We start from the raw sequence: 26,020 nt of genomic DNA on the forward strand, positions 1-26,020 counted from the left end.
TCCTGATGGATCATGTGGAAAGGAAGCACCATCTGGGACTGATTTGGCTTGACCTCTTGGGCCATCTTATCAGGAACTGCAACTGTGCATGTGCAAAGATCATCACTGTGGCATCATCGCTGTGGCATCATCACTGTGGCATCATCGCTGTGGCATCATCACTGTGACATCATCACTGTGGCATCATCACTGTGGCATCATCACTGTGACATCATCACTGTGGCATCATCACTGTGGCATCATCGCTGTGGCATCATCGCTGTGGCATCATCACTGTAGTTACCACGCGGCCTCGGAACGTGTGTCTGGATAGGCTCATACAGAATGCCTAAACACCATTCCTAGCTGGCAGAGGCCCAATCGCTCGCTACGCCCCAAACCGGCTTCTTCCACCCTTCCTGGGTGGAGCAGACACCCCCACCCCCCCTTTGCCTCGAGGGGAGGGAATGCTGGAGGCCCCCGACTGCTAGACAGTTGGGAGCGGGCACCAACACACACACGGTGCTGCTGAAGGTGTGATGAAGCCCTTCAGAGCGGTGTGAGACAGTTTATCCGTGTCTGAATGAGGCCTGATGTAAAAGCCGACCTCACATAGTGCTGCGCCGAGCCAATTCCTGTCTCCTTCTCATGGGCTTAAGTGAATTATACTGTAAATGTGTGCAGTGAAACCCTGAGTTTCTCCTTAGAATTACACTTGAGATTAAATATTAACACCCCCAAATATATCTAGCTAATTAGACAGGTAGGTAACACTTTATTTAAGGCCGTGTTTTAATAATTTAGAAACACGTTCATAACAAATAATGCATTTATAAAGCATTATAAACATGGCTATAAATATTTATCAAAAGACATAAAACATTATATCATGTGTGTTGTGCATTTTGAATGCCTTAAGAAGCTGTAATATATAATGCACTATAGATACCTTTATAATGCATTAAGGATGCTTTGTACTGTACATGGTATAATGCATTATGTTTTTGATAAATATTTATAGCCATATTTATAATGCTTTTTGAATGCATTATAATGCATTATGAATGGGCTTATAAATGACTAAAAACATGGCATTAAGTGTTACTGATTAGATAGATAGATAGATAGATAGATAGATAGATAGATAGATAGATAGATAGATAGATAGACTGCAATATCTTCATAGGGAACCTGAGCAAAGTGATGGATGAATCTTCTGCTATTTCCAGAAAAAAAATCTGCCGGTATGAAAATTCAGAGCAAGCTTGGAGCTGGCTGCCCTTACAGGACCAGCCCGTCACAGGAGATGTCATCTGCCTGCCTGGACAGAAGTGCATTCCTGTCTGATGGCTACCTACCCCGGTGTCTACCAGCCACGGGCCCACGGCGATTTCACACAGCCTGCTTCGGGTGACGCGGCAAATTCAGATTCTCTGAGACTAATTCCATCATCCACTAATCTTACTCTTTACAGCACATGAATCAAACAAACTGAATGTGACTGATTGTCCTGCATTGATTTTAAATGTGACTAGGTATTTTCCACTGATAATTATGTTCATTTCTAATATTTGTTACATTCTAAGATATCTTCCTCCAGGGTTGTGGGTTCGAGCTGAGCCCCATGCCAGCCTCCCCGCCTTCCTCTGCTTCCCCATCTCTACACCTTCTCCCCACCTACATGTTAGTTTTCTCTAGCTGCTCAGATTTCCTCACAAATATGTACCGTTTCAGGCCAAATTGTTCTTCGTGTGTGTGCATGACAGAGAGCGAGAGTCCAGCAGTGCCCCAAGGTCCTGTCTGGGGGGGGCACCCCACCTTAAAATCTGTACCCCGTAACCTGGGTTTGATAAACAGAAGGTGGAGGTTTCTTCTGTGGGTGGGGTTTCTGGGGATTCCTTAATGTTTCATATTTTAATAAAAAAGGATTTGCCTTTGTGCCTCGGATGTTTGCACTGAGCCTATGTGAAGCAGAAAGGGCCCTTTATACACTGGCTATGCCCCTGTGTGTTTAGGCAGGGGGAGAGTGGCCGTGGGCAGCTAGTGTGTGAGTGTGAAAAGTGGTTTTCGCATGACACCTCACAGAGGCCAGGGCTGTGAATCGGGAGGAACCTGCACGGGAGAGTAAGTGGGCCTCTTCCAAGGTGTATTCATTATCTCACAGTAATATCTCAGTTCAAAGTGATAAATAGTGATCTAAAAGTTTATAAAAGTTAAGGGTGGCATCATAGACTTAAAATTACTTCCCCCAAGGATATTAAATTTTTTACTGACACTAAATGCATGACCTGGATGTCACTTTAAACAGCTATGAACCTCTTCAAAGTCAGAAGGACAAAACCTGAATTTCTCTGCAGTCTACCATAAACAGATGACTAATTATGACACTGGATGTTTGCTTTAATGCACAGTTACAGCTTCTCACATTTCAGATTGCTGATGTACGAATATTATATTAAAAGAAGAGATCAGTTGGATGAATTGAGAGTCTGTCAGTGTCGTCGGCCAGCTAGGGAGCAGGATGCTTAATGATAAGCCTTTTGGCAAGATCCTGGGGCCACTTGGCCCCTACCTGAACGTAAAGCACCACTTAACGTATAGTTCTAAGTTTCATGCAAAATAAAAACATGGGTCTCCTGACATAATTGCAGGAATTGCCTTTAAATCTATATTTTCTTAACCTTATAAACTGTAATTTGTCTGACATGCCTTGGTAAAATAATTATAAATGATGCAGAGAATTGTTCTGCCACTGGTATTCAGCACAGACATATGATACCATATTGTTCTTGATCTCCATAGAGATGTGTCAGGTTGCCATGACAATGTGACTTAATAAGAACATCCATCCTTCCATCCATCCATCCATCCATCCATCCATCCATCCATCCTTCCATCCATCCATCCATCCATCCTTCCATCCATTCATCCTCCAAAGTGCTGGTCTGGGACAGGGTTTGGAAGCCTAGCGCCCATCCCAGGAAGCACAGGGGATGAGGCAGGATGAGATACCAGTTATTCAGAGCATGAATTCATTATATGCAGTTATATGCAGTGTGATGGACAGCATGGTAATTTACCTCCTTTAGAAGCTGTGTTATCAGGGTACCTTTTCCTAATTACACACTGCACACCTCGAGCCTCCCTGCACACACTTCCACTTCCTTCCTTTGACATGGAAATGATGAAATGAAAGAGAAAAAAAAACAGTGAACTCCAGCCGAGTCATCTGTCTGCCAGTTGTCTCTCTATTTAAGTAAATATATATATATTTTTTTTAATGTTTTCAGTACTTTGCCTTGATTGGTTCATGGGAGCTGTATTTACAGTGCTCAGTTGTAATGCTCTACCGATGTAATTGAATACACCCTGCACTTTTCAGTATAATAATAATAATAATAATAATAATAATAATAATAATAATAATAATAATAAAAATAATAGCAAAAACAACAACAACTACTTAGATCAAGGGGAGACCTTGGGATTCATGCACATTACGTCGTTGTTTATTTCACATATCAAAGCGTGAAGGGATTCCCCGCCGGCATTATAAACTAGGGGATTCCCTTTGCTCATTATGGAAGTACCTTTTCCCCAACCCTGCCGCAAAACCACCATACCCGTCACACAGTGTTAGGACAAAGGCTATACAGTCAGGCATCCTAGCGGTCCCGAGTCCATGCTAAAGTCAGCAGGTTCGGGTTCACCGCTGGCTGGACCCCCGAAGCTGCCCTCGGTGACCCGGAGTTGCTGCGGGGACGCGCAAAGCCGCTCCGAGGACGCGCAGATGGTACGGCTCGGAGCGCCTAGTGGAGGCGATGGGTGGATCTCAAGCTGAGATGCCAAAGCACCTGATTTGCTGATCGGCCGGGGGGGTTCCCTTCCCCGCCATCCTGCCGTGATGGTGGGTCTGGTGTGGCCAGCCCTCCTCCCGGTGTCTGCGCATCCTGAGAGCTTCAGTGTGAAGGAGTATCGGGGGGAGCCGGGCTATCGGAGACAGGAGAAAAGGCACCGTCTCCCTTATGGCCGCGTAGCGCAGACTCACTGCATCTGGGACTGAGATCTACCGAAACCCGAATTGACCCAGATCTGTGAGTGGGTATCGAGATGGCGAGGTGGTCTTTACGGTGGAGGACCAAACGCCGGCTTTCGGACTGCTCTTTGGCCGTCTTTATCACTTTAACTTTGGTCTTCCACGCAGCGGATGGTAAGTAAAACTGAGTAGGAGAGTTTCTGAAGTGTTTGCTAAATTTTAACTGGGATAATCTGCTTCCATCCATCCATTCATCCAGAAAGAAAATGTTGGTACCATCATTAACAGGTTATAAAGCTCCTACAGTGCCAGTCCACCACAATTCACAAATATATGTTTTTCCCTTTGAGCAAAATGATAATACAAAACAATACAAAAATATCACGGAACTGCCTTTAAGTTTTCAACGACCTTACCGGTTTGTACTGAACCCGGGCGAAAGTTGGAGACGGGAGATGAGAAAGCTTTTAATTTTTTCGCACATCACTGTAGGGAAGGTGCGCTGTGGTCCGCTCGGTGTTTGTGGACGCAGCGGGACCACGGGGAGTTTGTTGATTGTGTTGAGTTCGTTGAGTGTATTATTGACTGTGTTGAGTGTGTTATTGACTGTGTTGAGCGTGTTATAAGTGCGCAGCCTAACAGTGTATTGCGGAATTCGCCTTTGCGCTGCGGTGCGAATTCGCACGGCGCTCCGCAGGATCTCCGCAAAGAGCCGCTCTCCGCCAAGCCAGATACCATTAAAACACACTGCTGACTCTCAGTGAGGGGATTCCTCTGCTCCATAAATAATGTATTTAAAGTTGATCATGTTTCATTTTGTTTATAGGCTAAACACGCTGTGAAAGCAGAGCTTCTCTCTACACGCTTCGCGGCTGAGTTTTGGGGTCGCTGCTTTTAGACGGGCTCGTAAAGCGAAGAGTTTTTCAGTGCTGCGTTTTCTGGAAATTAATTTGATTTGATTGAATAATGTGCTTTGCCCATGGACCTGTAAGGATGAACATGGTTCAAAATCAGAGACATGTGCATGGTGGATACTGGTGTCAACTACGTTTGAATCTTATACTGAGCTACCTGAGTGTCAGCCAAGCTGGAAGGATCGCCCTTTCTCCATACTTCCCTAGTTCTCACTCAAGGCCAGAGAGAGATTTTTGTCTATTCTGGGATCTTTTTGTCTGCTTTTACCTTTTAGTTTATTGAGACCAGGTGACATTGCCTTTGTTACAATAATCCTTAACACGCTGTGGGAATGACATTTCTTAGCTAGCCCTTGTTGCTGTAAAACTGTAAAGGTTATTTGGTGTACTTTGAAATTACCTGTGATTACCACTGTTCAAAGGTAACCTGGAGTCTAGGCCTATCCACATCTCCTGCATAAGTGTCAGTCAGTAACCAAACAGCCACCACTAATTGCTGCTTATGTCTTTAGCTGTCTAATTCCTTTTATGTCTTTTTATACCTGAACCGCAGTGTCACGCTGATCGATTGGCTGTTTTTGGCTGAACAGGACGTGTTAGAAATCCTGGCCTGAGCTCAGATGTTCACATCTGACCAGTGAGCCACACATTTGTCCAGCTTTCCTCAGCCTCGCTTGAAACGGCGCTCACCTGAAGCTGCTGAATTTTTCTTCGGATCCTGAAGAGACGTCCGCGGGCGGCTGCCAGTGTACAGACATGTCTGTGAGCCCCAGGGCTGCAACAGACCAGGGTCTGCATTCTTTCAGAGCGCGGAGCACGACAGATTCGCCTGCTTTCCCCCAGAGAAATGCCAGGCCGGCAGCATTATATAACAGCACGTAGATCTGCACTAAACTCATCAACAATATTACAGCCAGTTAGCAGTGTGAATGGCCCACATGGCCTCACTCTACATGTAAATAAGCAGATTAGATGCATTTATTTATGTACATGGATATCGGTATAAAGCTTCAATAACGGATAACGGATCACATTTGTTGTTCCAGCTCACTGAAAGTAATACAATATTTGGATTAAGTTTCAAACAGCTGGAAACAGCAGAGCCAGAAGTAGCTGGAACAGTGTGAGGCATGTGCCATGCTCTTCGGGTGACAGCTGTGGGAGAGACTGCGTCAGGCTGTTATTAGGGTCTCAGGGCATGGGAGGTGGATAGGTCTGTCCCTACCATCCCAGAGCAACAGGCGTGTGCTTGCGGACGACACTCACCTGCAGGACTCTGTGTCGTTTGTCTCTGAGAACCGCTCTGCACGGTGGCATGTGCCGACTCCATCCCCTTTAATTCGTCGGGGATCTGTGTGTGTTAGCATGAGGGGTATTAAGGGTATTAGCAGGGAGGTGCTATCCTGCTGCAATTTGCATGTGCTCTGTGGGTCTCCCATGCCTCCTTGCACGTGTTCCGGGCCTGTCTGGACAGGAGGTGCCCCCCTTCGCCCGTCATTAAGTCCCAGCACTTCGGTGTTCTGATGGCTCTGGGTTCGCCGAGGTTTCGGTACCGTGGGGAGAAGACCACGACTACGCGCTTCCCACATCTGGGCTGAACACAACTCAGAGGTGTGAGCTGTGTCCTTTTAACCTCTCCAAAAGTGTCTTGGTCCACAGTGGCACCGTGTACTGCACCAAGGGATTATCGATGTCTCCCACCTTTCCGTTCAGACACTTAGGGGGGTGACTGTACCCTCCCCACTTTGAGAATGTGGCACTCACATGCCCTGGGTGGCATTTCTAACCAGGCTCCGATAGCAGATTAGAAGATGTCCGTAAATTAGAGATGTTTCAGGTTTGCTGTTGGGATGGATTATATTCTCAGCTACATAAAGTGGATTTTCTGCTGCTTATAGATTACGGAGGCCTAGGGTGCAGAACAGACTGAATGCATTTAAGGAGTGTGTCTGACCGTCTGTGTGACTGGGACACAAAGGTCAGCATTGGAGTCCTGAAAGCGGGGATGCGTGTCACTGTCTCATTGAGCTGCACCCTGACGGTGATCACACGCTGACGGTGACCTCATGGTGAGGGTGACCTCATGGTGAGGGTGACCACACCACTGTTGGTGACCCTGCACTGATGGTGAACTTGTGTTCACGGTGATCCCATGCTGATGGTGACCTCACGGTGACTGTAACTTCACGCTGATGGTGACGTCGCACTGATGGTGACCCCGCCCCACACTGACAGAGACCATCTGTTGATGGTGACCTCAAGCTGATGGTAACCCCATGCTGATGCTGACCCCGCGCTGACTGTGGCGTCATGCTGACGGTGACGTCATGCTGACAGTGACTTCACCCAGATGGTGATGCTGTGCTGCTCTCACTGACGGTGTCCTTATAGTAATGGTGACCCCTTGCTGAGAGTGACCTTGTGCTGATGGTGATCCCGCGCTGATGGTGACCCTGAGCTGGCTGTGACCTCATGCTAGTGGTTACCCAGCACTGATGGTGACCCTGAGCTGGCTGTGACCTCATGCTAGTGGTTACCCAGCACTGATGGTGACCCTGAGCTGGCTGTGACCTCATGCTAGTGGTTACCCAGCACTGATGGTGACCTTGAGCTGGCTGTGACCTCATGCTAGTGGTTACCCAGCACTGATGGTGACCCTGAGCTGGCTGTGACCTCATGCTAGTGGTTACCCAGCACTGATGGTGACCACGCGCTTATGGTGACCCCGTCATGCTGACAGTGATCCCACATTGATGGTGACCCCGTGCTGATGCTGACCTCACGCTGGCTGTGACCCCAGTGCTGCCTGTGATCTCATGCTGACTGTAAACCCTTGCTGATGGTGACCCCAGGCTGACGATGACCCTCGTACTGCCAGTGACCCCACGCTGACTGTGACCTCATAGTAATGGTGACCCCATATTGATGGTGACCCCGCACTGATGGTGACCTCATGCTAATGGTGACCCCGCATTGATGGTGACCCTGTGCTGACTGTGACCTCATGCTGACTGTAAACCCTTGCTGATGGTGACCCCAGGCTGACGATGACCCTGTGCTGCCTGTGACCTCATAGTAATGGTGACCCCATATTGATGGTGACCCGGCACTGATGGTGACCTCATGCTAATGGTGACCCCGCATTGATGGTGACCCTATGCTGGCTGTGACCTCATGCTGACAGTGACATTGTGGAGATGGTGACTTTGCGGAGACGGTGACCCCATGCTGATGGTGACTCTGCACTAGCTGTGACCTCATGCTTATGGTGACCCCACATTGACGGTGACCCCATGCTGATGGTGACTCTGCACTAGCTGTGACCTCATGCTAATGGTGACCCCTCATTGATGGTGATCCTATGCTGGCTGTGACCCCACACTGACAGTGATCCTGCCCTATCAGTGACCCCGACCTGTTGGTGACTCTATATTGATGGTGACCCTGTGCTGACAGTGACCCATTGCTGATGCTGACATCCCTCTGATGGTGACCCCATGCCCATTACTCAGTATATAAGCAATGTGTACCCAGCATTTACTCGGTGTGTAAGCAATATATGCAAAGTGTGTGCTTACTGTGTACTCTGTACATGTATTCATACTCATTGAATAAGCAGTACTCAGTATATAAGTAGTGTTTGCAGGGTTCTGTGGATGTCACTTCGTGCTGATTGAGGTGTGTCACCCATTACCAGATGAGGGCTTTGAGTGACACAGTACCGACTGACACACTCCAGCCAATCACGCACTGCTGCTGCTAGGGTTCTGTCCAATGAGGAGCCTGAGAACCAGCCTGGAACAGCCTTGTGAATTTCAGAAGCATTTATATAAATCTCAGATATTGCTGCAGGCTTGATTTACTGCTGTTTGTGATACGAGGTTGATTGCAGTGCAAGGGAACACACAACTGCAGATTGTCACAATGAGGGGTGATATATCACTAACAGGATTTGCACCTCCTGCTGAATTATACACACATATCACCCCAGGCCTACTCACTGTTTCACTCTCTTCTTCATCTGCCATTGCTGTTTTTTTTTTTAAATACATCTTAAAGGTAGCAATCATGGTAGCCTTTATATATTATTATAATCAGTGCAATATGGCATGGTTATTGCATAGTAGCATATAATATCAAAAGATGATCACTGTAAACCAGTATGGCTTTTGCCTGGGGTTTAAATCCCTTCCTCTGTTTCTGCACAATGACGGTGACACTGAGAGTGGCAGTTACTGGCATTCCTGGATTGCCTGGTGTGAGTGTGTGCATGTGTGTGACCTGCGTCACACTGGCATCCTACCCCCTGCCCTGTGTCCTGTAATGGACTGGCATCCTGTCCAGGCAGTCCCCTCCGTGTACCCTGTGACAGACGGGCATCCTATCCATGGTGTCCGCAACCTTGTGCCCTATAAGGGACTGGCATCCTGTCCAGGGTGTACGTCAGCCTTGTGCCCTATAAGCGACGGGCATCCTGTCCAGGGTGTACGTCAGCCTTGTGCCCTATAAGGGACTGGCATCCTGTCCAGGCAGTCCCCTCCGTGTACCCTGTGACAGACGGGCATCCTGTCCAGGGTGTACGTCAGCCTTGTGCCCTATAAGGGACTGGCATCCTGTCCAGGGTGTACGTCAGCCTTGTGCCCTATAAGGGACTGGCATCCTGTCCAGGGTGTACGTCAGCCTTGTGCCCTATAAGGAACGGGCATCCTGTCCAGGGTGTACGTCAGCCTAGTGCCCTATAAGGGACTGGCATCCTGTCCAGGGTGTACGTCAGCCTTGTGCCCTATAAGGGACGGGCATCCTGTCCAGGGTGTACGTCAGCCTTGTGCCCTATAAGGGACTGGCATCCTGTCCAGGCAGTCCCCTCCGTGTACCCTGTGACAGACGGGCATCCTGTCCAGGGTGTACGTCAGCCTTGTGCCCTATAAGGGACGGGCATCCTGTCCAGGGTATACGTCAGTCTTATGTCATTGTGCTGCCTGGCTCATCTTGCAAGAGATTCTGCTTTTTTTGTTTTATTTCTATTGTCATAATGAGAGCTGAGGGCGAGAATGCTTTATGGAAGAATTTCTGGTTAAAGACCTTTGTCGAAAGTACAACATCAGGACCCTTTCTGGAGGCTCCCGGTGAGCAGTGCATGTCACCCATGCTCCACCACTGCGCCTGACTCTGGAGGCCCACCTGCCCCTTTAATAAAGACAAGCGAATGAGCAAGGCAGTCCCAGTACACCACAGTGTCTAATGCGCTCTCACATTGCAAGACCAATTCCATCCCTTTAATAAAGATGAGTTGATGAGTCGGCCTGTCCCTGTACACCACAGTGTCTAACTCATTCCCCTGTCACATGACCAGTACCGCCCCTTTAATAAAGATGAATGGATGATCAGGGCTGTCCCAGTACACCACAGTGTCTAATGCACTCCCCTGTCACATGACCAGTACCGCCCCTTTAATAAAAGATGAGTGGATGATCAAGGCTATTCCAGTATACCACACTGTCTAACACACTTCCCTATCACAAGACCAGTACCGCCCCTTTAATAAAGAGGAATGGATGAGCAGGGCTGTCCCAGTACACCACACTGTCTAACACACTTCCCTGTCACAAGATCAGTGCCACCCCTTTAATAAAGATGAGCAGATGAGCAGGGCTGTCCCAGTACACCACACTGTCTAACACACTTCCCTGTCACAAGATCAGTGCCACCCCTTTAATAAAGATGAGCAGATGAGCAGGGCTGTCCCAGTACACCACAGTGTCTAACACACTTCCCTGTCACAAGATCAGTGCCACCCCTTTAATAAAGATGAGCAGATGAGCAGGGCTGTCCCAGTACACCACAGTGTCTAACACGCTCCCCCGTCACATGACCAATTCCACCCTTTTAAAAAAGGGGAGTGGATAAGCTGGGCTATTCCAGTACACCAAAGTGTGTAACATACTCTTAGCTGACGTGCCCAGTAATGCTCCCGTGTCCCCCTATACAAACATGGCCCTCTCCTCTGCTTTCCCCACCCAGCCGAGCCCGTTGACGTGCTGAATGCATTAGAGTTTGACAGCGGCCGTGAGGGAGTCCACAAGACGACAGGCTTCTGTGCCCACCGGAGGGCATCGGTTCCGGACACAGCCTATAGGGTGGAGAAGCCGGCGCAGATGAGCGCCCCCACGAGGCAGCTCTTCCCAGGTGAGCCCCCGCCCCATCAGGCTGTTACTCTGACCCAATACCCTTATTTTGGTATCTGTACACTCCTCTCTGACTGGTGTGGCTGTGTTATGCATGTAGGGAGACTCTATCCCTTTAAAATATACAAACGATGCATAGACCCAAAATGCGGATGAATGTAACCCCCCCCCCCCCCACCCGCACTAGCCTGTACAGGATAAGCTACTGGAAGATGGGTGGATTTTGAACTTTTTTTCTTTAAAAGACAAGTTTTTACAGTAGCGATCAAAATTAGAAAACAAGTCACATTTTGTAATTTACAAAGTTACTGCTTATCTGAATTAGCAGTCATCCATGAACTAAAGAGATGTTTTTTGTTTTTTACTAAAAGCGTGCAGCTCCTCAGTGAGTGTAAACAAAACCCAGACATGTATTCTTGTTTATGGTAGTAACATCCGCTGGATTATCGTATCATTATCATATGTACAGCGGTATTTGCAAATGGGTGGACGGTCAGTCACTCTTTTTATTCTCCTTACAAATCTAAAAATCTATCTATCTATCTATCTATCTATCTATCTATATATTTTAGATTTGTAAGGAGAATAAAAAGAGTGATTGACCGTCCACCCATTTGCAAATACCGCTGTACATATGATAATGATATGATTCTAAACCATAGAAACATCAAAAACACCCCAGAAACCTTGAATGGTCTATTATCAGATAATAGACCATTCAAGGTTTCTGGGGTGTTTTTGATGTTTCTATGGTTTAGCGGGATTTCTGTTTTATCCCCTGGGCTGCATTGCCAACTGCAGAGGGTTAAACATCGTGCCACACTGATGTGAGATAGATTAATAGATCAGTTAGGTTTCAGAAATGACACTGGCTTGATGCCAGTCCCCCAACCCCCATAGATTGAGTGCAACTTCCCTCCCCTCACACCTCTGTGAGGACAGAAAGAGTTAGGGATTAGGGTTTGATTGGGGTTAGGGTTAAGTTAGTTAGCCCTAACCCTGACCTCTGTGAGGACAGCAAGGTGTGAATGGAGAGAAAGTAAGCAAATATTTGACCTTCCTGAAGAATCACACCGGGTTAGTGGAGTGCTGAGTTTGCTCACCCTTTTCTGTGACTCCCAACACAGACAGAGAGGGATTCAGGGCTGCTTTCTGGTGAATTACCTTCTTTATAAATGGGCTCTGCTTTCCATTTCAGCGGGAGTTTTCCCAGAAGATTTCTCCATCCTCACCACTGTCAGGCCCAAGGCCCGGACTCAGGCCTTCCTGCTGTCAGTGTACAGCGAGCAGGGTGTCCAGCAGCTGGGGCTGGAGGTTGGACGTGCACCCGTCTTCCTGTACGAGGACCAGCACGGCAGCCCCCGGCCCGAGGACTACCCCCTCTTCCGCAGTGTGAACCTCGCTGATGGAAAGTGAGTGAGGTCTTTACAGCTGAATGGCTGCTTTTTGGAAATGGAGCGGAGCTCAGTGCATACTGAAGGATAATCTTGTGGTCATGGATGTTCCTGGAGGGATCAACGGTCTGACGGTTGCCTAGGTGAAGGTTGCCAGGGCCCTCAGAGCACATTCAGGGGTGATGTTCATTTAAAAAGATCAAAGGGGATCCCGATGACCTCATATAGCTAAGTATCTGTGGTGGGGGGCATTCTGGCTGCTTAGCCTACATGCCCAGTAGGGGGTGTAAGACAGTGCTGGTATACAGACAGTCCACATTTTTGCTCCCTCCCAGCACCCAGCCAATCAAGAGCACTGAATACCTGGTTCAGGTGTGTTGACAGCTGGGAAAGAGCAGAAATGTGGACTGTCTGGGGTTCCCCGAGGACCACAGGAGGCCTTAGAACCCTTAGAACCGGACAAACGCAAAATGCCTTGATTTTTGCACCCATTAATCTCAGGCTTGTAACTTTGGATAGGTATGATGCATATGCATGAATCACATATTGCTGGAATCAAGAGAACTTATTCGATCTGGTTACAACATTGTGTGCTAAAATATTCCAGAGTAATCCTGTGCATAATGAGGCATATATTTTAAACATTTTCCACCAAAACGCACCCCTAATAATCCATAAAACATCGATATTATTCACATTACATGGAAAATAATGCGCATATTTGCTTCTGCAATGATCCACACTATACCCTTCTGGGAAAAAGAATATTTGTTTATAATTGGTAAAATAAATAAAGAGATAGAAAAACACTCTGAAATTGGCTGGAGTTCTACAAGAACTAACAAAAGGCAGCATTCTGTTTATTAGGAAGAAAATTACTTGATATTTTCGTAATATTTATTCACAAAAGTTTGTATATGTATGTTTGATGTCGAGCTCCGTCAATACAATAAAGAGAACATGCCCATTGTGTAACTGAAACACCTTCTGCATGTAAACACAATGACGGACATAATGACACTATGACGGAATATCGTCTATAATGGATTTCGCTAGTCCCAGCCGTGCGCCTTTAAGAACATGCAGAACAAGCATCGGATATAGCGTACTCGCATATAACGGAATTTCGCTTATAACGGACAGACAATTTGGTCCCAGGGCTGCTTTTAGCTAATTAATTAACGCAACACGTTTGAAAAGCATTCATAATTATTTTTATTTTAGTTACAACAAGTTGAAAACAGTCTAACATCAACCAAAAAAGAAATTAAAATTAATAGTTATTAATTATTAATGTCAATGCTTCAAAAAACGCTATTTATTCGATTTCCTTTTATGTGTGTCATCAGGACAATCACCTTGGAGACTCCAACACTAGTCTGCCAACATGTGTATGTCCCATCTGCCTTGATATCTCTCCTCCATCACCTTCAAATCCTGGTGGAACCTCTTGCTTTGTTCCTCGCTGAAGTCTCCAAGGTTATCTGGAAATCTGTTTAAATGGCTATGGAGATCTATAATGGCTATAGTGTATCTTTATGCTCATATTAACTCCCAAATTTCTGAAGTTAACAAGCATATCTTGCACCAGTTCTTCATAATTGTCTGCTCTGTGATTACCCAAGTAGTTCTTCACAACAGAGACAAAACTCTTCCAGGCCGAAGCTTCAGTGTCATTCATGCATTTGGTAAAATTGGAATCGTTCATGAGTGTACGAATCTGAGGACCATCAAAGTTTCCAGCTTTTAATTTTTCCATGCTCAGTCCAGGGAGTGATCTACAAATGTACGTGAAGCAATTACCCGTTATGTCTATAGCCCTAACAAATTGCTTCATCAATCCTAGCTTAATATGAAGCGGTGGGTGAATGATTTTGTTCTTGTCCACCAGTGGCTTGTTGATATTTCATTACCTAAGTCACTGTTGAGTCAAAAGACAGACCAAAGCTATTGCATTTGTTATCACACACAAGTCACATTGGGGGAATGCATTATTTTCATGGATGTCCATTATCTCAAAAACTAGAACCAATTCAGCAAAAGTAATGGTATTTTTGAATTCAGCACCCTCAAAATACCTTACATCCATTCAAAAAACCTTGGCACCTGAAAAAAACATTTTTCTGTAGACCTTTGTAGACTCCACTTGTGTGAGAAGGTGCGCCCTTCCTTTCGTCATTTTGTTGCAGCCTATCAAAAACTTGCTGATCAAGTTTTCTAGACTCGATATATATGGGTTTTTCAATCAGCGCGGGCACGCGCAAATATGTCGGATTAATGGATCCAGCTAGACTAATCTACTACACAGCTGCATTTGAAAAACCGACTTATCCCGGATGAATTTCACCGGCATTAACCTATCCAAGATGAGGCATCTGATCTCGGATGATTTAAGCGACGTATGGAAAATACTCCCCTGAAGTACAGGGTCCTGAGAAGGCATTTAGGAGTCCTTGTGTGTGCCTGTAAATACCCATCTCATTGAAGCAGGTAGGAAAAGCTTAAAGTCTGTTACATGAAGGTAATTAAGAGCTGCTAATTGTCTGTTAACATGGGTGATAATTTAGAGAATTTTAAATGCTTAGGAGAAATGTGTTATATTAATGCTGCATGACGGCACAATGATCAATGTCCTTCAAACCTAGAGAGAATGATACAGCGACAGCTGGCCGTACTGGTTATGGCTGACAGTGCTCAGGCACCTCCCTCACACGCAGGGCGCTGATTCCAGGCTGCTGACAAACCTGAGCGCCCTCCCTTGGACCCCGGGCCCAGCACTGGTCTTGAAGCACAGATGTTACCAGCATGCTGACCACACACTGCGCTATCCATCTATTCACCCTTCCATCCATCCATCCATCCATCCATTTGTCTGCTAACTGCTAACCCTGGTCAGGGTGGCAGGCAATGACTAATATGATATTTATAATAATAATAATAATAATAATAATAATAATAATAATAATAATAATAATAATAATAATAATGATAATTGAGTGACATAAGATTAGGGCTGGACAGATCTGTTTTTACTTACAAAGTAAAAGTGAAAGCAAACCATACAGAGACTGTGGCCAGGAAATGAGGAGGCCCTCATTGCAGAGCCTGCTCACCTGCTTGTAATTACTGATACCCTGTGGTGGCCTGATATGTCTCAGAAGAAGCATCTCCAGGGGGGTATTCCATGAAAGTGGCTAAAGAAAGGCAGACTTTCCCTTAATCCTGCTTCGTGGAATACCCCCCTGCTCTGTCTAAAGACACTGAAACGTCTGAGTATCAGATGAACTAATGCCATACTGGTTTGAGGTTAATGTAGTAGCAGTGATGGAGTAGTAGTAGTAATAATAATAATACCACTAATAATAATAAGAACAATAATAATAATAATCTTCTGAGTTAATGTAGCAATGGAGATGCATGAAACCGTGTCTTCATCTCTCTCTGAATAGGTGGCATCGGGTGGCTATCAGCGTCCACCACAAAGAGGTGACCATCACCGTGGACTGTAAGAAGAAGATCACCAAGGCCCTAAACAGGACAGACAATGCTGTCATCAGCACGGACGGCATTACTGTCTTTGGTACCAGGCTTCTCGACGAGGATGTCTTTGAGGTACGGATAGATATCTAGATTATTGGAATATTTTGATTTGTCAAGATTTTTTTGAAACTCGTGAGAGTAAGACAGAGATACACAGAGATAGACAGAGATTGCAATTTTTGGACCTCCACAGGGTGTTAACTCGTAAACATGGGCCACTCTCTGGATGTGGCCCATATGTGAAGAATCTTGGTGTTTTATTCAACTCTGGTCTCAAGTTTGGTAAGCAAATAAATGCTTTGGTTAAGTCCTCTTAGAGTCTTAAGTAAGGTTAAGCTCATGTTTTCCTTTAAAGATTTTGCGACCATAATCCATGCTTTTATTTCATTGCATCTAGATTATTGTAACGTATTTCATTGCAGGGTCAATCAGTCGGCATTGTCTCATCTCCAGTTGCTGGGGCACGTTTATTAACTCAATCCAAGAAGTTATGGCATATTACGCCAGTTTTAGCTTCATAGCACTGGCTGCCAGTGAAGTTTAGAGCTGATTTTAAAATGTTACTGTTTGTCTTTAAAGTGCTGAATAGGCTAGCACCAGAGCATTTGAGTGACCTTTCCACCCATACTGTCCAAGTGGAGTATTAAGGTCTTCGGGCAAGCTTCTCCTTTGCGTCCCAAAATGTCAGCTGTGGTGAAAAGGGGAATGCACTTTCCCCGTGATAGGGCCAAAGTCGTGGAACAGCCTGTCGCTACATGTTGGAGCAGCACCCTCCATTGAATGCTTTACAACTAGACTAAAACTCACCTATTTGCTGAGACTTTTAGTGGTTTTTAGAGTCGTCTGTATGTGTGATTCTTGTGTGATTTGAAAGTTTTTTTTCTGTTTTTTACCTTTTTCATTTATTGGTTTATATATATATGTATATACATTAAGGTCTGACTGTGCAGTACACAAAGACACAGATTTCAACTTATTAGATTAAACCTTGGTTTATTTACCCGGAAAATGAGTACTGTAAAATCAGTAAAGCCATTAGTGCAAAAATAAAATCACTTCAAAGTGCATAGGCTATAATGCCACAAGGCCTGCTCTCTGAATATTATAATAGAAATATTAAAAAATATATTTGTAGACATAGTGGTGATTTCATGTTCGTTGAAGTTTCCACTTTTTAACAACTGTATAAAGTAATGTTATTTGTCATATAAATCAACTCAGGTGAAACAAAAAATGTACGTTTTCAGGGTTGCCAAATCTCGAGAATCTGGCATGACACTCACACTTTCAGACTCACGCAGGAAACCTTACGGCAAATCTATATAATACCATTATAAACCTAAAATTAGCTACGTCAAACGTGTATTTGCATGGTTAAATACAAAAGCAGACTATTTACAAGGTAAGAACTGTTACATGTCTGCAGACATCTCGAATTGAAAATCTCACTCCGGCCAGCTGGCCGAAGTTGGCAACCCCGCGTTTTATTTGAAATAAAAAGTAAAATGCGCTGTTTTCGCCTGAAACTGCTTGTCATTCCGTTTGCGTCGTTACTCCGACAAATATAAAATGAAGATGAGAAAAACACGTCACGTTTTATATCTTATCGAAATACTAAGACCGTGCATATCCTACTCTAACAGCGATTAAAGTGATAAATTCGTATGTAAATTTTATTTTATTACCGGTGTGGGATTATAGAAAACCAATACTTAAATCCATAAAGACTAAAATATATGACAGACACGACTGTATTAGGGTTTAACGGCTTAAGTTAAGCACTTTATTTAAACATGCACAATTTTAACATTTTATTTATTTTCTCTTATTTTGAAATGCAGCCCTACCTTTATTTGGTAGATGTTGATACAACTAATAGGCTACTTAAATAATAAATATATATCACACTAAATAGACATTATGATCTTCCGAACCTTTGCTTCAAGAATTTTTCTCCAACTGATCCCCGCCTTACGAGAACTACATTAGTTCTGATTGTATCTTGTCTCTGCAAACATTTTCATCTCGTTTTTATTCGTCTACGAAATTGTCAGTACACTGACTTGACGATAACTATGACAGAATTAACACTGACACATACACAGACACACACACAGTACTGTACAAAAGTCTTAGGCAGTCAAATGAAATGTTTAAAGCTGTTTATCTGGGTAGTAAGTGCACTTTTGCTCAGAACAAAACACACAGTTTAGCATTAAAACACATGCAAATTAAGAGTAGCACAATAAAAATGAGCAACATTCTTTTCTGGTCTCCAAATACTGATATCTTGTTGGATGGCTTGATGAACACTGCTTCAGTTTCCAAACCTCTCCTCAGGGGCACCCCAACCATTCCATGTGTCTATTAAATTTCACCACCAGCTCACTTAATTAATTAATTGAATTAGTTAAAATGGTCAATGACATATTAATTAGCTAAATGAGATGCGCTCGTGGTAGAGTCCAAAAATACATGTGTGTATTGGATGGTTCCTTTAAATACTGGGGTGATTTATGGAGAGGTTTTGAAATGGCTAAGCTGACACACTTTGACAGGTATAATGAGGATGATAATGAGAATGTCTTTGAGGTATGGCCAGATATCTAGATGATGAAGACGCTATTGTGGTATGGCCAGGTATCTAGATGATGAGGACATCTTTGAGGTATGGCCAGATATCTAGATGATGAGGACATCTTTGAGGTATGGCCAGATATCTAGATGATGAAGACACCATTGAGGTATGGCCAAATATCTAGATGATGAAGACGCCATTGAGGTATGGCCAGATATGTAGATGATGAGGACATCTTTGAGGTATGGCCAGATATCTAGATGATGAGGACATCTTTGAGGTATGGCCAGATATCTAGATGATGAAGACACCATTGAGGTAAGGCCAGATATCTAGATGATGAGGACATCTTTGAGGTATGGCCAGATATCTAGATGATGAAGACACCATTGAGGTAAGGCCAGATATCTAGATGATGAGGACATCTTTGAGGTATGGCCAGATATCTAGATGATGAAGACGCTATTGAGGTATGGCCAGATATCTAGATGATGAGGACATCTTTGAGGTATGGCCAGATATCTAGATGATGAAGACACCATTGAGGTAAGGCCAGATATCTAGATGATGAGGACATCTTTGAGGTATGGCCAGATATCTAGATGATGAAGACGCCATTGAGGTATGGCCAGATATCTAGATGATGAGGACATCTTTGAGGTATGGCCAGATATCTAGATGATGAAGACGCCATTGAGGTATGGCCAGATATGTAGATGATGAGGACATCTTTGAGGTTTGGCCAGATATGTAGAGGATAAAGATGCCATTGAGGTATGGCCAAATATCTAGATGATGAAGACGCCATTGAGGTATGGCCAGATATGTAGATGATGAGGACATCTTTGAGGTATGGCCAGAAATCTAGATGATGAAGACACCATTGAGGTAAGGCCAGATATCTAGATGATGAGGACATCTTTGAGGTATGGCCAGATATCTAGATGATGAAGACACCATTGAGGTAAGGCCAGATATCTAGATGATGAGGACATCTTTGAGGTATGGCCAGATATCTAGATGATGAAGACGCCATTGAGGTATGGCCAGATATCTAGATGATGAGGACATCTTTGAGGTATGGCCAGATATCTAGATGATGAAGACGCCATTGAGGTAAGGCCAGATATCTAGATGATGAGGACATCTTTGAGGTATGGCCAGATATCTAGATGATGAAGACGCCATTGTGGTATGGCCAGATATCTAGATGATGAGGACATCTTTGAGGTATGGCCAGATATCTAGATGATGAAGACACCATTGAGGTATGGCCAGATATCTAGATGATGAGGACATCTTTGAGGTATGGCCAGATATCTAGATGATGAAGACGCCATTGAGGTATGGCCAGATATCTAGATGATGAGGACATCTTTGAGGTATGGCCAGATATCTAGATGATGAAGACGCCATTGAGGTATGGCCAGATATGTAGATGATGAGGACATCTTTGAGGTTTGGCCAGATATGTAGAGGATAAAGATGCCATTGAGGTATGGCCAAATATCTAGATGATGAAGACGCCATTGAGGTATGGTCAGATATGTAGATGATGAGGACATCTTTGAGGTATGGCCAGATATCTAGATGATGAGGACATCTTTGAGGTTTGGCCAGATATGTAGATGATGAAGATGCCATTGAGGTATGGCCAGATATCTAGATGATGAAGACGCCATTGAGGTATGGCCAAATATCTAGATGGTGAGGAAAGTCAAAGCAGTAAGGTCCAAGCCTTTCAGTTCCTTGACTGTCCATCATGTTACAAAGACAATGTCAATTAAATACAGACTGACTGAATTCTCACCTGACAGCTGACAATGCAAGGAAACTTTTGGAGCTAATCAGGAGCTTCCTGAGGGCACCAGCAGCTGGACTTCCTCACTGTTACCCCCCCCCCCCTGCAGACAGGTTTTCCTTCCATTTCCTGTCCTAATGAGCTTCTTCACCCTATAATTAAAACCACTTAGCTCTGTGGAATCTGCCCACTGGAAGCCTTAGTAATTGTGGGACTACAGTGAGGTGTTCTGCAGCTTGGAGAGCCTTGGTGTGGCTGGCTTTTAACGCTGCTTTCATTTACCATCATGGTTTTCTGAAAACATCACGTTTATATACTTCAGTTCAGATCATGTGAATATTTCACTCCTATAAGATTCAGTTCTTTTTGTTTACTGTTGTCTTTGCATTCATTTTTATTGAAATGAAGTTATGAGACTCAATGAAGGGAAATTACTTTTGTAAAAAGTGCTTAGTCCTCTTGAGATTCAGGATATGATTAATTACGTGATTAACACCAGTGCGTGGCCCCTTGAAAGCAGATCACTGACTGAGCGTTCGGGGGGCCAGGTGACTCTGAGCAGCGTCTGACACGTGGCCCCGGGCAGGTGGACATGAAAGCGGCCGCCTGCTTTAGTGTTAAACATTCAGCTCTGTAATTAAGCAGGGAAATAGGGCGGATGCTTGTTCGACCATTAAAGGGAGAAGGTCCATCTTTGATTAGCCAGGTAATGCATGACAGACTGTTTTAAGCACATCTCCTGGTCCATTCAGGTTGCTAATCTCACAACAGAAGTAACTGAAGTCCTAATATTGCACATACCCACTGTTTTTTATTTATAAAACCTTTTTTTTGAGGTGTCATAGAGATTTGATTCTGAGATGTCCCTCCCCCCAGTGGCTCCTGGCTCTGTACAGTATGCATGTGTGCGCATGCTCCCCCCCCCACCCAAGACAAACATGCACACTCTCTTTACATACCTTTTGAACTTACACACACTCTCAGACTGAACATTGATCTCACATTAGAATGCATTTGGTGTCATTTTTTCATGTATATACTGAATGTTTTATTTGTAATATTTATGAGAAACATTTCAGGCCTGCTGGGGGGGTCTGAACCCCCACACAGCTTCTCATCCTGCACGTAGACCGTCGCAGGCCGTCTGCAGATCCGCAGGCTGCAGGCAGGGCTGATTAAAATGCATTTTTTTGGAGGAGGGGGGTGAATGTGATGGATGAGGTAACGCCTGTCAGCTCGATTCAGGCTCGGGCTTGATCTTCCTAATATCCCAGGAGCCCCTTGGAGACCTGGCACATGGTCGCTGGGCCAGCCAGCATTTTCACAGTCTATTAAGTCAGAGGCAGACCATCTCCTGCACAGCAGCAGTGTTGTAAAAAGGTCTCCGTCCAGGAAACGTGCAGCTGGTCATTCAGTCCCTTAGAGGAGTGACCTTATCCAGGCCTACGATTTTTAAGAAGATCTAGTCTGGCATTTAAACCCCAGCCCCTCAGAGAGCTTCCAACATGTTGATTCCTGCCCCATCCCGTCCCCCCCTTGTGTGAAGTACCATGCCTGCCTTTCAGAGCCGCGTGCCTGTGAAGCCGAATGGACCAGCGCAGGATCGGGCAGCTCGAGTAACTCTCCCTGGGGCTTCTTTACCAGCCAGAGGTCCATCAATCCGTGGAATTGTTTCACGGCCCTGTAGGAATGCCGGGGAGGTTTGCAGAAACCTTATAAACTGTCAGGTGTCACCATTCTCAGGGCAGAGCTCTGCTGTAAAATAATTGGCGCTTTGGCTCTGTTTCGCAGCCTTGAGAGTGATTATATTCATCATAAGTCTATAAAACTGACACGGATTAACCTGCTGAGGTTTAGTATGGAATGCTGATTTGAAGAATCCCACCGAATTTTGTCAGTTTAGTTTTAACTATTTTAACCTTCAGTATTGAGGGCTTGTTCCAGGTCGAGTGAAGAACACATATTTATGCTCACACTATGTGATTTGTGAGAATTGAATCTTGGGATTAAATCCCATTCTGTTCAGAAAGCAGGCATCTTCATCCTTGGCTGTATCGTGATGATCACCTTCTGCCTCTTTAGGCCCTGAGGAAGCCTCAGTCCCTTTCTTCCATGATAAATAGCTTTATCCGCGTCTGGCTGTCGGTATTTATGTTTACTATACAACCGGCACTGAATCCGAGAAGACGGCGGCTCCAGAAGTGGCCTGAAACATTGCTGTTCCTGCTCTCCTCATTTATCTCTCCCTCATTCAACGACAAGCCCTGTGTTCCTTACAGCCTGTGTTTTATCCCATCATGCACAGCTGTAGATCTGGGGGGGTGGCATGCCCCCATTGGTGTTTACAGAGTCCTTCATCGCATGCCTTTTTTTGTGGGGGGTTGAGACAACACCGGCCCCCTTAAACATCAACATGGAACGTTACAGTGCCGTAAAATCCCCCCAGGAACACTGAATGCCGCAGCTGAGCACAGCCACCGTGCACCGCTGTCTCTCCGCTTTCATCCACATACTGTAGATGCACTGGCCGACTGTATGTTCATGCCAAGGTTTCAGCTTTCTGTCTCTCGCGAAATGCTGCTGCGGTTACTCCGAGGTTCTCCACGTTATCCGTGCCCTGTGATCTTCCAGAAGTTTGTGTATGTTACTTAATTTGGCCACACTTTTAAAAATAAGCTGAAAACTTGCACGTCAGCCAAAGACTTGCGTGTGTTTACGATGCAGTTCTGTTCTGAGGTTTCCGTGGCGATCAGCCACCTGCTTGTAATTCGGCTAATAAACCTGCCCCGTCTCAGCCACGCTGTCCTAAAACCCCTGGGCGCTTGTACTCAGCGTCTCTTTGAAGTTATCGTATGTTGCCATTAAGGAGTGAACGTTTGGATCTGTGGTTTTCAGGGTGACATTCAGCAGCTGCTGATTGTGGATGATCCTAGGGCAGCTGATGAGTACTGTGTCCACTACAGTCCCGACTGCGACACCCCCCACCGGGACCGCCCCCAAGCCCAGGAGCCCGAGGACGAGGTGAGTGCCTGAGAGAAACGTGGGTTCATATTGAAATGCAGGTTCTTCCGAGCTGCACTGGACCTGTTAGCTTAGCAACACCTAGCTTCTTATAAGCTGTTCGGTCTGAATGGAAATGGCTTTACTGCTATTGGGCCATGTTTCTGTCCCGTATAATATGAGGTTTACATCAGCATTCTTACTGGATCAAAACTCTTTACATCATTTCCTGTATGATGTGTCACGATCCGGATGCTCGTTTGCCCAGTGATCCATGAGATTGCACTGGAAGGTTTTTATGCATTTTTGCCATCACTCACTGCAAACCAGCCTTGGTGTTAATTGTTTTTTTGAAGATTTCTGCTGCAGAACCTGTAATTTTTGTACAGTACAATTTACCAAACAGAACTGAAAAGTCAGCGACCCTTGGCAGCTATGATGCATTTTAAGCTGTGATATGCAAAAGCGTGTCGATTCTGTGTTTTCCTGTAGCCTGCTAGCATCCTTGAGGTGAGACCTGTAAGGCCAGTGATGGCATGAATGAAACAGTCAGTCAGTCCCCCAGCCCCCACAGCCACATGAATCTGCTCAGACATGTCGGTGGCAGCCGGCCAGGGGGGCAGATCTCGGGATTTTAACAGCCCCGCCTGCCGTGACACAGCACATGCAGGACGGTCATCTAGCTTCAGCTGGGAAGGAGCTACTATACTGCTAATTAGCAGAGCATGTACCCCACCTTGTCCTGAGCAGCCATCCAGAACAGCTTCAAAATCATTAGCAAGTCAAATATACATAAATATGCATAGAGTCTGTTGGCTCTGAATGTTTGCTGACCTGAACTTAAAATGAAAATTAATTTTTCTGAGAGTGTATCGCATCCTGAAGTTCATTCACACAACAGATTGCAAAAATGCATAACCACTTAATAAGGTTCCCATCTTTTATCTGAGAAATTTTATCTATGCATAATCACTGATGAGTTATTCATAGTTAAAATGCGGTTAACACTAATATTGCTTATTCACCTGCTTTGCAACTGTTGTGAACTTCATGAACGCGTCATGTGTCCATTATTCTGTTGTCCAAACAGACCAAAACAAATGTTCACGTTTGTATCAGACGTACTACTGGTCCATTCATCCTCCCACCGTCACCTCTGTGTCTCGTTGTCCTTAACACGAGCTCAGTAATTCAGTAATGCTGAGCTCAGTGAAGGTCGTGGACAGCAGGCTAATGGAGATGCTGCTTTGGTGAAGACTGGAGGTTCTCCAGCCCTTCAAGCTGACTGTCCAAAACCCACCTTCTCTGTGAATTTCAGTTAACTTTGCCTAATAATGCTAACATTGCCTTGCTTGATATCCCCCCCCCCCCCCTCCTCGTGAGCCAGCACCCCACTGCCGATATGCTGTACAGTGAGTCCTATGACTACAGTGATGGGGGCGGCATTGAGACGGCAGCTGCCCCCACAGGAGAGGCTTATTCTGACCATGAGGTAACGGCTTGGCATGTGACAGCTTGCTATCAATCACCCTGTGTGATGTGGCGATGTGTCTGTGATGTCCCATCTCCATGCCCTCACGCCCCCATCCCCATCAGTGCGTCTGTGAGGTCTGTCAACGTGTGTCTGTGATGTCCCATCTCCATGCCCTCACGCCCCCATCCCCATCAGTGCGTCTGTGAGGTCTGTCAACGTGTGTCTGTGATGTCCCATCTCCATGCCCTCACGCCCCCATCCCCATCAGTGCGTCTGTGAGGTCTGTCAACGTGTATCTGTGATGTCCCATCTCCATGCCCTCACGCCCCCATCCCCATCAGTGCGTCTGTGAGGTCTGTCAACGTGTGTCTGTGATGTCCCATCTCCATGCCCTCACGCCCCCATCCCCATCAGTGCGTCTGTGAGGTCTGTCAACGTGTATCTGTGATGTCCCATCTCCATGCCCTCACGCCCCCATCCCCATCAGTGCGTCTGTGAGGTCTGTCAACGTGTGTCTGTGTTTTTGAACTTTAGTTAAAAATGCCATTCACCAAGGAAGGCCTAGGTGCACCACGTGATGTCAGATACCTTTCCTCTGACACAGCAGCTGACATGTCGTCTCCCTAATGCCTCCCTGATCAGCACAGTTCTGTACATCACCTGACATGTGCATTTTGTGTTTTCTCCCTCTCCATGTTACATGGATTCAGGTGAACAATGTCGATAGCGAATATTATACCGAGGGCGACATTGACTACGGAACGACAGACAGCTACCCCCCCGGACAGAACGAGGTAAACAGGTGGCTTCATTACCGGTTTTGCTAATGCTAATGATTGTTAGGAAAGATACGGCCGGTAACCGTTGTAATGGAGTGACAAGGAGAAGCAGCCATAAAGAAGTATTCCGTTTTTGCACCTTCTTGAAAGTTCTTTTTTTGAGTTTTTTCCATATTTGCATATTCTGTAGAGGTATAATATGCTTTCGGAGTTGCGGTCAGTATGAGGCACAGTACCTTATCAGCGCTAATCCTCAGTCTCTCTTTCTTGTTTGAGCCACTGAATGCCTGGCAATGGAGGCCTTACTGCAGGACCCCACTGAGTGTCCAGACCTCTTTTA

The 26,020-nt window shown here is 45.4% G+C and overlaps 1 protein-coding gene across 2 annotated transcripts in view; it reads left to right on the forward strand.

Annotated features, from left to right (window-relative positions):
* Positions 1 to 3,769: 3,769 nt before the first annotated feature.
* The window catches only part of col11a1a (collagen, type XI, alpha 1a), a 60,529-nt gene continuing 38,278 nt past the window's right edge, over positions 3,770 to 26,020 (forward strand). For both annotated transcript variants that reach the window (XM_072714119.1, XM_072714128.1), the window contains exons 1-7: positions 3,770 to 4,189; positions 10,951 to 11,115; positions 12,313 to 12,526; positions 15,958 to 16,120; positions 23,323 to 23,448; positions 24,815 to 24,919; positions 25,612 to 25,695. In XM_072714119.1, coding sequence (XP_072570220.1) covers positions 4,090 to 4,189; positions 10,951 to 11,115; positions 12,313 to 12,526; positions 15,958 to 16,120; positions 23,323 to 23,448; positions 24,815 to 24,919; positions 25,612 to 25,695 — 957 coding nt within the window. In that variant the 5' untranslated portion in view covers positions 3,770 to 4,089. The remainder of the gene's footprint in view (positions 4,190 to 10,950; positions 11,116 to 12,312; positions 12,527 to 15,957; positions 16,121 to 23,322; positions 23,449 to 24,814; positions 24,920 to 25,611; positions 25,696 to 26,020) is intronic.

This window comes from Paramormyrops kingsleyae, chromosome 1 (genome assembly GCF_048594095.1).
Source record: "Paramormyrops kingsleyae isolate MSU_618 chromosome 1, PKINGS_0.4, whole genome shotgun sequence".
Classification (NCBI taxonomy): domain Eukaryota; kingdom Metazoa; phylum Chordata; class Actinopteri; order Osteoglossiformes; family Mormyridae; genus Paramormyrops; species Paramormyrops kingsleyae.